The sequence below is a fragment of the Ovis aries genome, chromosome 2 (assembly GCF_016772045.2).
Source record: "Ovis aries strain OAR_USU_Benz2616 breed Rambouillet chromosome 2, ARS-UI_Ramb_v3.0, whole genome shotgun sequence".
Lineage (NCBI taxonomy): Eukaryota > Metazoa > Chordata > Mammalia > Artiodactyla > Bovidae > Ovis > Ovis aries.
In genome coordinates this window covers 220,445,006-220,460,199 of record NC_056055.1, presented here as the reverse complement: position 1 = coordinate 220,460,199, position 15,194 = coordinate 220,445,006, and the positions used below count along the sequence as shown (strand labels likewise).

At 45.5% G+C, this 15,194-nt stretch overlaps 2 protein-coding genes across 22 annotated transcripts in view; one reads left to right on the top strand and one right to left on the bottom strand.

The window, feature by feature from the left end:
- Window positions 1–4,928, top strand: part of USP37 (ubiquitin specific peptidase 37) — an 89,199-nt gene extending 84,271 nt beyond the window's left edge. For all 21 annotated transcript variants that reach the window (XM_060411304.1, XM_060411297.1, XM_060411307.1 and 18 more), the window contains one exon: window positions 393–4,928. In XM_060411304.1, the coding sequence (XP_060267287.1) occupies window positions 393–480 (88 nt within the window). In that variant the 3' untranslated portion in view covers window positions 481–4,928. The remainder of the gene's footprint in view (window positions 1–392) is intronic.
- Window positions 4,926–15,194, bottom strand: part of VIL1 (villin 1) — a 23,962-nt gene continuing 13,693 nt past the window's right edge. Inside the window, exons 14-20 of the mRNA XM_027965183.3 lie at window positions 14,586–14,765; window positions 13,425–13,570; window positions 12,610–12,754; window positions 11,970–12,158; window positions 10,321–10,389; window positions 8,816–8,956; window positions 4,926–5,946 (exon numbers count right to left, since the gene is read on the bottom strand). Of these exons, the coding sequence (XP_027820984.1) occupies window positions 5,833–5,946; window positions 8,816–8,956; window positions 10,321–10,389; window positions 11,970–12,158; window positions 12,610–12,754; window positions 13,425–13,570; window positions 14,586–14,765 (984 nt within the window). The 3' untranslated portion in view covers window positions 4,926–5,832. The remainder of the gene's footprint in view (window positions 5,947–8,815; window positions 8,957–10,320; window positions 10,390–11,969; window positions 12,159–12,609; window positions 12,755–13,424; window positions 13,571–14,585; window positions 14,766–15,194) is intronic.

Here is a 15,194-nt window from a genome sequence, read left to right as displayed (position 1 = left end):
TTTTATTAGGGCTCATATCTTGATATTTCCAAAATGTTTTTTCTCTTAACTCAGCATTAACTACTCATCTCACAGTAAAATGTAGATATAGAGCTTATTATGATGGAAGCTGTCCTGTTATTGTCTTTTATTATATCAGCTAGAAGATCTGAGTTACATAGATGGGAAATACATAGCCTTTCTATCAAAGCTAGCTGTTGCCATTCCCCCTCTAAGTATTTTCAAGAATCAGCACATGGGGTTAAGATGATAACAAAATGAATGAGCTGCTTATTTAATACAATTTAGGCATCAAATGGGATAATGCAGGGTTTATCAATGTCTATTTTTCTGTCTGTCCTTGTATTTGCTCACTGAATTTCCTGTTTAATTTTGTTGGGTTTTATTTTAAGGGAGATATTTGATGAGCTGCTGGAAACAGAAAAGAACTCTCAGGCACTTAACCTGGAAGTGGGGAAGACCACTCGTCAGGTTTCATGAGGAGCAAACCCCTGGGTTGGCAGTGTGCACTGCATATTCTCTCTTACTGCCACCCACTTCGCTTTCCTCTGCCTGAGAAGAATTTGGAACTCTACTTGATGCGGGAGCAACAAACAGCTCAGGGCCAAACCAAAAGACGAAAACTGCAATTATGCGGAACGCTCCATATTAATTGTTTTATGGAAACTGGTCTCACATCTGTAGCTGATTATCCTTTTTTTTCTCCTACAAGAGTGGCACTTCCTTTTGTCTTAGGAATACATGTTGTAAATATATATATATATGTACATACACACATATTTGTGGAATGAATGGAGCCTTAAAGAGTTAGAATAGGCCACCAGAGTATGCCTGCTCAAAATTAATAGCACAGCAGTTTGGAAAAGAAAAGTTGTCAAAGAGTCCATTCACCTGAGAAATGTATGAAGATATACATATCATTTGGCATTTAGCTTTTATGTTCCTTGAGTAATTTCACTCAAGTCTGATCTTTCATGTGTGTTTCTTATTAGTAAAGTTCACTGGAAAGCCAGCTCTCCATGTTACACTAGTGACAGTTTGTCCTCCTGGCAAAGGAGGGGCAGTTCTGCCATCTGACTTGAGGAGCTTTTATAAAATATATATATATTTCATGGATTTGTAATGCTTTTGCTGTTTACATGCAGTCCCAAGAAATGGATTTTTGGTGCTTTGGAATGTGCTGTGTTGCCACATTTGATATTCATTGTACACTTTGTGTTTTCTTTCAAAAGAATCCTTCACACAGTATGTTCATTGTGTATCATCTGTATTGTGGTGAAGATAGAATCTTTTGTTTTTCTTCTGTGTTATTCTTCCATGGAGCAAGCATTACCCTAACAGACTGAAGCAAAAACTGTAAGAGCTAGGAAAGTGATGTCCCAGTTGGGACTCCCCAACAAGAATACCTAAGGAGAATGAAGAATACTAGCATCTCTGTCTCCCAAACATAGAGAGGTCAGGAGGAGTATTCTTGTGTTCAAGCTGAAACTCTGGACCACTAAAGCTGAAAGCCCTGCTGCAAAGGTGAAATTAAGCACGTGAGCTGCGGGAAAAGCTTAACCATTAATCATTTGCCTTGCTATTCAAACAGGGTGAGAATTAAAATGTGATAGGTTTAGGTAATTCCAGAAGCTAACAAATAACAAAGGTGCATAATAGATTTATTACTTTCTAGGTGCTTTGAGTTGAGGTCAAATGGGGGTACAACATTTAAGTGAGTTATATCACTCAGCTGACATAACCTGCTTGGTTAAGCAGCTTGTGAAACCACATAAAGAATGAGTTTGAGAGTAGAATTCTCTTCCTAAAATAATTTTGTGAGCCCAGGAATCATTAGGATCACACAGAGTTAAGTATAGCAAAATGAAACCTTCAACATTTTCTTTCATTTTTAAGTCCATCATCACAGAAGATATAACATCTTTCCTAGAAGATTGCCTTAAGAGAGCTCCAGCCCTACTCTTGAAACTTGGATATGTTCTGACATAGTAACCTGTTCTAAAATACTGAATTTTTCGACTGTAAGTGGCCCCAGCACTTTTGCTTAACTACTGAGGAAAGCTTTGTCTCCTACCTGTTTTACCTACCTGTTAATGGAGTGAATGTTCCAGAATGGTGTGGTGGTAGGATATGCAGGAGCAGTATAGAGCAGGGGAAAGTACTTGTTTAAAAAGCTAGCTTTTAAAATTTTGTTTCCACTAGGGAGCCTTTTTTTTTCCCCTTGGGAAAAAAAAAACTATTTTCTCATATATGAGTGAAGTGGTAATCAAATTCTTTAGCTATTTATTACTTCTCTGTGTCTATACTTGAGAGTTTGAGAGAGGTGCTTTTAAAAATGATTGGGAATGATTTGACGTGAGTGGGTGCATTTAGGGCATTTAAACAAATAGGAGTGATGCCGTAAGCCTAGGTTGCCCGTGAAGTATCCTTGTTTGACTTGCTTTTCGTAGCTTGTGTATATGGTTTTGAAGTACACTTGGCTTAAACCTAATTTGATTTGCTCTTCATGTCTCGGGCAGGACTTACTAGACCAAACTAGGAGATGAGTTATCTCACTGCTCATATACTTGCATGTTTGAGACTTGAAGTTTCCTTGATACGTCTGTTTTGGCCTGGTCAGCCTTCCTTTCTCCCTTCACTCCTTCAGCTATTACCCCTTTCACTACTAAGTTAATTTCTCATTTTGGTTCAGTGAAGGGTTAATGACTGCAGGTGGAAAACTCAGCCAAACCATATTGATGGGGTTTGTTTTTTATTTTTTTGAGCTGACAGTATTTATTTTAAAATTACTAGTAGACTATATTTTTTGTGCAGTTTGCTCAGAATCAGGAGATGGGGCACTTGACATGTTAATGCCAGAAAGGGACAAAGTAGATAAGAACAGAGTGCTTCAGTTCCAGGCAGCTTGCACAGTAACTAATATTCCTATTGAAAATACCAAATACGGTTACATTACTTTAAATGACTTTGAATTGAAACTTGAGAGTACTTAATTTTACACACAGTTCATCTTAATTGGAATATTTTGAAAGGGAAAATGAAACTAAAATTCAAACATTAATTCTTACCACCTAGTATTACTACAAAGGATTGGAAAGTTGCATGTGGCCAGATGTCACTATCATTTTAGAAGCCCAAACTATAATTTAGGCCTATAGGAAGATAGATTCTCTTGTGTCGGGAATATGTATGTGTGCACAAACTCTGAAGTTTTGTCTCAGCAGAATAGAATAAGAAGCAAATCCATGAATTATTCTTCTATTTATATTTTGATTCCAAGAGCTACTTGTTTACTTGCCGTGGTCTGTTAATTTCAGACCTAACTTAATGACTCAATAACAAATGTAAATATGTTTACATTTTAAGAAGTATACAGTGATACTTAAAGATCAGTTCGTTAACTCCGGGAGGCAAGTACTAGATATTTCTTTATTTCTCTTGATCAAGTGTAAAATTCTTCTAAAAGAAAAACTTGTAAGACCTCAGCAAGTGAATTCATGAATTTACTTATTCTTCCATACTGCAGTTACCATTATTTATCTATATAAATACAGCTCTGCACATGTACAGCTGAATATGTAGTTGTGAAATGAAAACTATTTGGAAACACCTAAATTAAAGAGATTCTTGGCAGTTTCTCATATGTAGTTGAGCATGACGAGTGTAGAGAGAGCATGGGGGTTGGAGACAGGGAAAGAAAAGGTACTTTGTAAACTCATTTGTGATCTACTGAAAAGAGATTATACTAAGTAAAAATTACCCTTCTTCCTCTTTCTTCTCTGTCCTCTGGAGTGACTATAGTGGATGCTCTTAGTCAGTACTTTTTGCCCTGTTTAAGTGATTCCCCTGAAGTGGTCTTTTATTTTAAATCAGGGAAGCAGAGCTGGATCTCCAGGTGGATCTTGTATATACATGGAGATTTTCAGAAAAGTCACCAGCAACCCAGTACTAGATGCAAATCACGTAAAAGTGTCCCCCCCAAAACAGATACACCTTTTTCTTTCTCCCCATCTTGCTTTACACCAAATAATGCTCTTTAATTTGTGTACAAAAACTAAACAGATTTCTTCCCTCGAACATCTTTCTGATGTGTTACTTCAGAATTCTAATTTTGTCTCTATCAGTGTCTTATTAACATCTGAAAAAAATATATATATATATATATTATTGGAAAACAACAGTTCGTTAGGCCTTGAGAATTTTGTGACAGGTTTCTTTTGCTGTGTCTCACCATGACCACTGACTGCTTTATGGCATGCTTTGATTACTGAACTTCAGACAGACTCTTTTGTTATATCACATATACTTATACACAGTAAATTTTCCTTTCCATATGTGCTATGTATCTGAGGTTTTGAAGTTTAAAAAATGTGCCAGTATGGATATAAGCAGTTGATTTCAGTCGTTTGGACTTAAAAAGTACAGAGGTTTGAAGTAGATGTCCACTGCTGTCTGAATAGAGTAGATGAGGGTCTGGATCAGGACTGGAGTTCATTGGGTCCAATGCCAAAACGAGCAATCATCTGAACTGGTCTGTCTCTAGAACAGAGAGGTGGAAGAGAGACACACCTCTCATCTTTTACCCCCACTCTATTTTCCTTCCATCTCCAACTTCTCTGGCCTATCTCAGTGTTGTTTGTTTATGCTACGGAGAGGAGAACAGAAGTAAGCTTCTTAATCTTTACCTAGTTGAGCCACTACCAGGTTTGCTGGCAGCTTTGGCCACATTGTTTGTGAGGTGATTTTCTTTGCGTTCGGAGTGACTTTTGATTCTGATTCTTTGTTATTTTGTATGGAGCGGCACTTTATCTGTGTTTTAGCAGAACTGTTCCTCTGTACCCTTTACGGTTTTTTCTTGTTTTTTGTTTACCTTTTAAATTATGCATAGAGTTTTTTTGTGTGTGAAATTAAAGCCTTTATTAACCTTGTGTTGTTCGACTGTTTATTTCTGAGAAGGACACATTCTTGCAGACACCTAACCAGTTATTGAAGTTGTGAAAATCACATTCTATTGGTCTTCTGACTTGGACTTTGAAGCAACACTGTTGAACCTTAAAGGGAGTGGGACCGCACACCTACTGTGGCTGAGTCAGCACCAACTTTCTCTGATTTCATCTGAGGAGCCTGTGAAGCTCTGCAGAGGTTCTGCATAACAGTTTTTAAACCTGACATTGGCCTAAACTGTGCTCTTCCTTTGCCTTAGTATTAAGAGTATCAGGGGGAAGGTGAAATAGTGTTTGCATTTCATACTTGCTGTTAGGCCCCTACCCCAGGCCCAGTGGGTATGTGGCTCTCTCTGGGTACTGGTTAGTGAGTGTTGTGGAACCTCCTAAATAGGGCCATCACCTGGACCATTCAGCTCTTCCAAAGAACAAGTCCCTTTAACTTATCACCTGAGGAAGGCAGTAAGAAAATACATGTGAAAAGGAAAAGCCATTGCTCTGGGAAAGATGTAAAACAAAAACACTTCAGCCCACCTGCCATGATTAAAGATGAGCCATGATAAAAGCCTGGAGGAGGCTCGCCATAACTAAGGTTCCATGGAGTGCTGGGTTGCTCCTCTCAGACGGGAAAGCACTAGAGCAGAATGCTTTGGAAGTGATGCAACACCCCTGGATAAAAACAATGCAGCCAACTTCCTGAGAGCTGAAATTGGGACCACAGTCTCCTTACAGAGGAATCATCTTTCTGGAGGAACAGGTAGATTACTAAACAAGCGGCATCACCACAGACTGCGGGTTTTCACTTCAATTCACTGATACCAATAATAACAAAACGAAGCTCTGCAAGCAGGGTAGGGTACTGCTTTAAACTACAAGCTACTTTTGCTTCTCAAAACAGTCCTTTTTCTTTCTTGAGGTTTTGTTGCTTCCATCGAGGCAGAGCCGAGAAGGCAGAAGGAGTCATCCCCAAGGCCCGGGTGAAATCCTCAGTGGACAGGTGCTCCTAGAAGAGGAGAAGGACCAGAGGGTCAGCTTCTTGCTTAGAGTTAGCTCTGATGAGTCACAGAGGTGTAGCACAGAAATCGATGACGAGCAAAAAGAGGCAATGTGGTGAGGGTCAGGAAAGGGTCAAGGAGGGGGGAGGTGGCATTTCTTTTCAATCTAGGGCTGTTCTGCTCAGTAGGATTGCCCTGGAGAAAGTTTCTTTGACTCCTGCAGAGAGCCCTGAATTAACAGCTTCTTTACAGTTAACACCTGTAGGTGGAGTTCAAGCTCAGGCTGCATGGAACAGCTTCTTAGTAAACACTTTTAGGTGGAGTTCAAACTCAGGTGGATGTGAAGCTCTGGTTTTCTAACCTGTTACCCTTTGCCTCCCACCTCTGGGCATTTTCTGCTCAAGGCTCCTGGGAGCCCTCCCTGATCCCCCAGGCAGGGTGATGGAGCACTTTGTTTTGGAATAAGGTCCCTGACAGCTATGGTGGTTGTGTCCATGATCTGCAAATGCTTTAGGTTCCCTCTGTCCCACCCAAGCTGGCTTTGCAGCTTGGCTGAGACTTCTGGACTCTGACCCCCAGGCAAGATAGCAGGGACTGCCCATCCCAGTGGACTTGTATCTTTCCACTGGTCCTGTTCTTGAACCCTGCGGTCCTGCTAGCTGATTACTAGCCTCACCCTTGCCCACATCCGCCTCTCTGTGGTTTACTTATGGGTACTCGGATTGTCCTTCTTGCTACTGCCTGCAGCGAGACCCACCACCTCACTGTTCACTGTTACTGGCCCTCCCTTCTGAGTTTGGAGCAGCCAGAGAGCCTCAGCTCTTCTATGAGAATGCATACTACTCCCACAACTTAATCGTCAATGACAACAAAATTTTTAAAAGACTAAGCCCTTCAGTCCATCCTAAAGGAGATCAGACCTGGGTGTTCATTGGAAGGACTGATGCTGAAGCTGAAACTCCAATACTTTAGCCACCTCATGCGAAGAGTTGACTCACTGGAAAAGACCCTGATGCTGGGAGGGATTGAGGGCAGGAGGAGAAGGGGACCACAGAGGATGAGATGATTGCATGGCATCACCAACTCATGGACATGAGTTTGGGTAAACTCTGGGAGTTGGTGATGGACAGGGAGCCCTGGCGTGCTGTGATTCATGAGGATGCAAAGAGTCGGACGCGACTGACCGCTTCTACCATGGTGGAGTTGTCTTGATTCTGTTTCTTATATTCAAAATTAGTGATCTATTTAGTGATCTTAAAAAAAGCTAATGCATATTTTATTAGATATTGCAAAATTCCCCTCTACAGGGGTGGTAACATTCTGCCCTCACAGCAAAATAATATATGTTGTTCACAGCCTTACCAACAAAGTACATTGTCATTATTTAGCCTCCTTTTAATCACCTGGCCCAATAATATTGGCTGCCCTTCCCTTTAGAAATACTTTCTCTGTGTTATGTGATATGACAGTAAGAGTGGGACTCAGAAGACCTGAGTCTTGCTCTGACTTGGCTACTAACTGGGAAAGTCACTTCCTTGCTCTGGATCTGAGTTTTCTCAGGTGTAAAACAAGCAATGACAATAACAGCTTACACATACAGAACACTTCCTATGTACCAAGAGCTGGGGAAATAATATTTATAATATTATTAAGAATAATACATGCTATTAGGATCATCCCAATATTACAGTGAAGACACAGGTAATACATAAAGGGGTCTCAAGGTAACAGGAGGATGCAAATGTTCTAGAAACAATACCCTTATGCATATATTGGGCCCAAACCCATAACAGATGTTCCTGGAGGAAATAGCCAACTCACATCTATAGGTTCCTTAATTCATTTCTAAGGCTTCTTTATGGTTTATTGTACACAGGGTAAATTTTCTCTCAATACCCTCTCAAGCTAGATTTGCAGTCTATTTTGGATCTTCATGAGAGAATGAATATTAGAAATGTGTTTTTCTAAAACATGCCCTTCTTGCTTGCCAAACTCTCTCCCCCAAGTGGTCCACACAGACAGCAGCTGCTCTACCTGAGGGACCCTGTGCTGACTAGTCTCCTCCCTGGCACGCCTCTGAATTGCCAGCCCACCATACATATAGTGATATTTCAACCTGGATGTCTCCCTGGTGCCACTAAACTCATGATTGTCCCTGTCTTAAGCTGGGTGTGACCCAGGGTTTTTTTTAACCTCAGAAAATGACACAATTACCCCCCATCTCATGACCTTTATCCAGTCATTACCAAGTGTTGCTGATTTAACCTAAATATTTCTCTAAACCATCTCCACCCATCCGCACCCATTCTTGGGTTTCCCAGATGGGGCTAGTGGTAAAGAACCTGCCTGCCAGTGCAGGAGGTATAAGAGACATGGGTTCAATCCCTGAGTTGGGAAGATCCCCTGGAGGAGGGCATGGCAACACACTCCAGTATTCTTGCCTAGAGAATCCCATGAACAGAGGAGCCTGACAGGCTACAGTCCACAGGGTCACAAAGAGTCAGACACGACTAAAGGAGACTTAGCAAGTCCATTCTTCACTAAGCAACTAGAGTGGGCTTTGGAAAATGTAAACCTGATGGCCATTCCCTTGCTTCACCCATAATAGTTCCCCTTGACTTTTAGGATGGACACCACCCTTCCCATCCTGACAAAAAAAGGTGCTGCCCAGTGCCCCCTCCACCCAGCAGCTGCCCCTCCCCAGCTCCACACACCCCTTGCTCTGGCCACCTTGCCCTTTCACCCAAGCTGTGTTTACATCCTACTTCTGGGCTTCCATAGATACTTTTCCCTTCTCCAAGAATATCCCACTCTGCCTGAATAATTCCCATTCATCTTTCAAGAAAAAATCTCTGACTAAATCAGGCTCTGACCCACCTCCCTTCGGCTGGGATCCACGCCCTCAGGAAGCTCCTCTATGGGCTTGTTCACCAGCTGCTCCAAGGGAAAGATGGGTAGAGGTCCGGAGCTGAGGTTGCTGTTAGCATTGAACACATCCGGTTTAGAGCTTGTGAGCTCCTAGGGAAGAAAACATTGTTACTTCAGCTGGTTTGTGGCTGCCTCCCAGGCTGCATTTTTCTCTGAAGTCAACAATGACCCTAGGGAACCTTCAAGAAGCCCTCTATGGAGTTCCTTGGCAGTCAAGGGGTGAGGACCCAGCACGTTTGCTGCTGAGGGCCCACATTCAATCCCTGGTCAGGGAACTATGATCCCTCAAGCTACGCAGTGTGACCAAAAAAAATATAAGCGTTCCATGACCCCTGCCTCCCACTGTCCACATATATATACATACCCTCTTCATAAGAATACGGCATTCTGGACAGGATCCACAAGCTAAAGCTTGGAGGTCTATATTCAGCCAAAAGCTGGTTGACCAGCTTTGAAAAACAGGTAAACAAAACTGTTTTGTTCTATGACTTATAAACTTCTCTATGGCTACCCCTAATGTTCGAGGTCTACCTTGGACATTTATGACCTTCTTTCTCTTATCTGATATGGAACTGTCAACCATAAATTCTCTTAGCCTTGACCTAACTACCTACACTTTCCTGCCTGTACCATCAGTCAACCAAGAAGGATTAGTTGAGTGCCATGGGGTTCCCAGGCTGTGGGTGGGTCTGAGGAATCCACATGTTATCTGCTGATAACCCCGGTGTGCTTGGGGAATTGCTCTCACATACTGGCCACAATTCTGCAAAGTCTACTTGGTCTTATCTCCCCTGCAAGCCTGTGAACATCTTTGATTTCATATTTCCACATTCTAAGCCTGTAGGCTGAACATATTTCTATGAACTAACTGAAAGATTGAAGAAGGTTTTTCTACCTGGGGAAGGGTGATGACAGCAGAGAAATTATTACTTATCCAAGCATGGTCTGAGGACTAACTGGATCAAATTACCTGGGCCCTTTGTGAAAAACACATATTAATGGATCTCAACCCAATTCTACAACCAGAATTTCAGGAAATGGGACTTTGGGATTTCCTTCTTTGTGGATGAGGGGCACACAGCTTGTGGGATCTTAGTTTCCTGAGCAGGGATCGAACCTGTGCCTCCTGCAGTGGAAGCATGGAGTCCTAACCACTGTACCACCAGGGAAGTCCCAGAATCTTCATTTCAATATGCTTCCCCCACCCCCAAGTTCCCCATCACCCAGACTCTTACACATGATAAAATTTGGGAACCATTTCACTAGGGAATGGAGGAGACAAATCCGCGTGAGACATTGAAGTTAAATAACAAGAAGAACTTCCAGGAGAAGGAGAAAACGATGGAAAGAAAGCAGAAGACCCTGGCACCTTCTCTGGAGCTTTCTCAGCTTTCATGGGTCTGACCACCGTCAGTGGACACTGTGGGGGCCCCTGCCGCCTGCCCCATACTCACAGCAGTGATCTGGCTCCAGTCCCCAGAGTTTCCAAGCTCCGCCTTCAGGTCCTCATAGGATTTGGAGTTCTGCATATAAAGTAAATGACAAATTAGACCTGGGTTTCAGCAGAGGAGACAGGACCATTTTCCTTCAGGCATTGAAAGAAGGCTGCTCTAGGGCCGAGGGGCAATGAGAAGGGGAAGGGGGACTCAGGGGGAGGCTGGAGGCTGTCCCTGGAAAACGAGGTTGGATGGTAAGGATGAGCATGAAGGGCTGACAGGTAACTGGCTGGGGCAAGGGGCTATTTGCCTCGCTCAGCCCACCACGGAGATGGAGAGTATGATCTTTCCCCACCCTCTGAGTTTAAGAAGCTGCACGTAGCCTTGGAAACCGTACCCATACTGTGGGGGACTCAGGGGTCCTGGAGAACTGGGGAGCTCCCCTCAGAGCCTGGAGGGGACACTGTCACAGAAGAGTGAAAGGAATAGAGGGGACCTTGGCTCCATGGGGAGCCCCATCTCCGCATCCCAGGACTTGGCAGCAAGCATGCCACATTATGAGTTCCAGGTATGCTGATAGCACGAACTAGTGAGTAAATGAATGAATGAATGAGTCTGAGAAAGAAGCCAGCACAGATCTGATGGGGGGAAGAGCTGCCAGAGTTGTCGATGTGGGACACTGACCTGGATTTGAGAAGTTCTGGACACATCTAGGTGTGCAGACTTGAGATTTGTTGGGATCCATCATCAAGACTTAACTTAGCTCATCAAACACTGAATTTTTTCAATGCATTCGAGAAAATTCAGCTCTCGATTTCCCTAACCTCAGCTGTTGTGCCAATTTTGTGTACCCAAAGCCACCAGGGCAACACTCATTCTACCTTAGCTTTCCTTCTTCCTGCAGAAAACCTTCACTGTGATTTGTGGTTTAGTCACTAAGTCGTGTCCTACTCTTTTCGACCCCATGGACTGTAGCCTGCCAGACTCCTCTGTCCACGGGATTTTCCAGGCAATAATACTGGAGTGGGTTGCCATTGCCTTTTCCATTTTGAGGACCTGCCCTCTGCTTCTCTCTGGGGCCTGTTTAGGAAAATTCTGTGGAAGTCTACTTCATTGTTCCTCAGGTCAGGACCACGTATAGGACCCATTTTGCTTAGAATTTAGTGCTAGAAGACACATATTTAGACATGTAGAACTGATGTGTTTGGAGGACCCGCCAATGCCATCTCATAGAAGTTTCCGCAATGATGATGGACGTTCTTTTTCTGTGCTGTCCAGTATGGCAACCACCAGCCACACATGACTAGTGAGAAACGTGAGAAATCAATTCTTTGATTTTGCTTAATTTCAATTCATTTGCATTTAAATAATCAGTACAGCTCTTCCCAATAATGTCCAGGAGCTTTGAGCTAAATCTAGTGTACAAGCAAGACACTGTCATTAGCCTAGATTTTTGATGGACTTCCTTCCCTCTCCCTTACCAGGGGGCCTCATAGTCTTCCTGCAGCCTTACTGTCCATTCTAAGTCTCTTCAAGCCCCTTTACAAATACATCACAGGTCATCTATCCCAATGAACAGAAAAACCCAGGAGTGTACCCTGGCCTCCTTGCATGTGCCATGAAGGATGTGCTGGGGTGGGAGGACCAGGTGGGCTGGGGCCACTCACATTCCACTTGAAGGGATCCCAAGCCAGGAACCAGCCTGTGAAGGTGGGTGGCTCGTGCCCTTGCTTCACCACAATTATGGGGGTCTCAAGGTCCCGGCCGCTGGGGTGGGTCTTGAGATATTCTTGCACTGTGGTGGCTGCGGCTTTCTTCTCGTCCTCATTGGCATTCTTCCCAATCCAGAAAAAGACCTGTGGAGCATCCCACAGTCAGTCTCCCCTGCCCTCCCTCGGCTCACCCAGGGTCAGACATCCTGCTGTGGACTCTGACCTTGGGCAGGCCCCATCCAGCCTTAACTTTGCCTCTGGAAATTGGGGTTGGACAGATGCCCTCTACTTCGATATTCTGCAGATGTGTGACTCCCAGCCTCTTCAGAGCCAAAGACCCCCAGAAACTCCTCTGCCTCATGAAATCAACTGGACTTTGGGAGAAGTACATGTCACACCTTGCAGCCCCACTGGGCATCCTCCTCTCCGACCTGCCTTCTTCTCTCTTATGCTCCTGCTGTTCGTAACCCCAATCTCAGAGAGAATGTATATGGAAGCCAAGAAAACATCAAACCTTACCTATCCTTAAAGCCACTATTTCTTGGCCCTGGGGATTAGGGTGGTCGGAACAGAGGTCCCCAGGCCTCAAAACTACCTGGTCCCAGACATCTAGCAGGAAAACATCATCCTCTTCCAAGTCATCCTGATTGAAGTCAGGGATCTCTGTGGCCAGGAAGCGCCCAGTCTGGTTGGAACATTCAAAGAGCCGGGGAGTGATGACCAAGCTTTCCTCCTGCAGCCTGCAAGGCGGAAAGGAAATTGTGTCAGAAAGCTCATCTCCTAGGAAAATGCTCTTTCTTCTGATCACACCAAAAGTCCCCCATCCTACCAAGAGTCCAGGAGCCCTCCAAAGGAGAAATTCCCACTACTCTCCCAGGACAAGCATTTCAGTGGGCTCTTCTATAGTCCTGTTAGGAAGTTCTTTCAAATATCTTTCTTCTATCGCTCTTGCTGCTAATATAATACATGGCCTTTTGCTTTTGAACTGAGGAAATGGTGGACCATGGACCTTCTTCAGAAAAATAGGCTTAAAACTTGTGTTCCTCAGCATCTGGTCCTGTGGCAGCATGGGAGGACAGTGGCTGATGGGACCCTGGCATCTTCCTCCCAAAGGGCACACCTAGAGTCCCACCCCTCTCTTTGAGCTGCCTCCTCTGGGTGTGCACTCCCTTTACAGGAAATATCCACCCCAGGCCCTAGGAATTTCACAGTAAATAGCATAGACACAGCCCCTGTGCCAAGAGGCTCCCAGAGCCCCGGATGCCCCTTCCTCATCTGGTAGCCCTGTGAGCCCAACACACAGAGTCCTCAATCCGTGCCTGCTGCAGGCTCTGGGTGATGCGGGTAGAGGTGCTGGGAGGCTCTCCAGCCTCAGAAGGTGAGCTGGAGGTCGAGGGACCTGGGAATTACCTCTTGGTGCTGGCATAGGGGGCCTTCCCACCCAGGGCCATCCAGAAGTTGGCCGGCTCCTGCCCCTCCACCACCACTTGCTTCTCTGTCCGGGAGACAGTGTCAGCAACCATCTTGGCCATCTCCCGCTCATCCCCGCTGCAACCCTGGCAAAAGAGGGGGTGGCTGTGCTGGGGGAGTCCACCTCCAGTGCCCCGCCTCCCCCTCCTTCCACCACATTCACTGGCCTGGAGCTCCCGGGCCTGAGAGGCTCTCCTGGATCAAGGCCCTGTGCACACAGCCCAGCATCCCTGATGCTCCAAAGGACGGCAGAGGAGACCAGGGAGACTGCCCTCCCAGTGAGGCGGAGGCCTCCAAGAGACTGAGCCTCAAGACAGAGATAAAGGGGGAGGTAGCAACTGGCACACACAGGGGGAGTGAGAGAGCCCAAGACATAAAGACAGGAGACTTCCCTGGCAGTCCAGTGGCTAAGACTCTGCTTGAAATGCAGGGGGCCTGGGTTTGATCCCTGATCAGGGACCTAGAGCCCACATGTTGCAACTAAGATCCAGCATAGTCAAATAAGTAAATAAATATATATTTTTTTTAATGGACTTCCTTGGTGGCATCGTGGATAAGAATCTGCCTGTCAAAGCAGGGACTGCAGATTCAAATTTTGGTCCAGAAAGATCCCACACGCCACATGCACCACAACTACTGCACTTGAGCTCTGGAGCCCAAGAGCCACAACTAATGATCCTCCGTGCCACAACCATTGAAGCCCTCAAGCCCTAGAGCCATCAGGTCACAACTGCTGAGCCCCAGGGCTGCAACTGCTGAAGCCCGTGCACCTAGAGCCTGTGCAAAAGACGCCACTGCCGTGGGAAGCCTGTGCACCACAACTGGACAGCAGCCCGCGTGCGGCAGTGAAGACCCAGCGCAGCCATGCATAAATACAGCACGGTGCGCGTGGTGATCTCAGGCGAGGGTTTAAAAAAACATGAAGACGGGCCAACACAGGGACAGACAGGAGTCACCAGAGACAAACAGAGTGAGAAAGACCTACTCAGACACGGGGCAGATTCAGTGTTGAGGAGGCGGGAGGCGGGGCCAGAGGCAACTGAGAAACCAGGAGGCGGGACCTATGGGGGGGCGGGGGGAGCCACTCAACTCTGCACACACCTTCCCACACCACAAATAGCAGCAGGACTGAGTCTTGAGGATGAAGACATCGTTGGAGTTGAGGGAAGCGGCCCGGGGTGGGACCTCAAAGGCCTTGGTGTTGTTGGTGCTGGTTCCTCTGACCTGGAATAGCCGGGTGGAGGGCACAGGCTCCACGTTGTTGGCCCGGGATGTGCCTCCCTACAGGGAGAGACAGGCGGGAGTAACTTAGCAAAGGTGGCCATCTGATACACCATCACCTGACTAGTCTTCCCAAAACATTGCTTTGGTCACGGGCACTCCCCTGCCTGACAGCTTGGTTCAGACTAGAACCATTCTAGGTCTACAGACCAGAGCCCAGCTTTCAGAGGGTCATTTGAGGCCTCACATGAGGAGGCAACCTGCCTTTCCAGGGTCACTCTCAGCTCTCTCCAAACCCTCCATTTAGCTCAGCCAAGCTTCTCATGGTTCCCCACAGGGCCTTTCCCTTGGGCCTTTGTCCTGGCTATGCCTCTGCATCGCCCTCATTTGACCCCCGCTGAGCTCTGACCCCCCCCCAATGCCAAAATCTCCTCCCAACCCTCTTTCCACCATGGACTCTATGCCTGTTCACTGATCACTGTATTCACA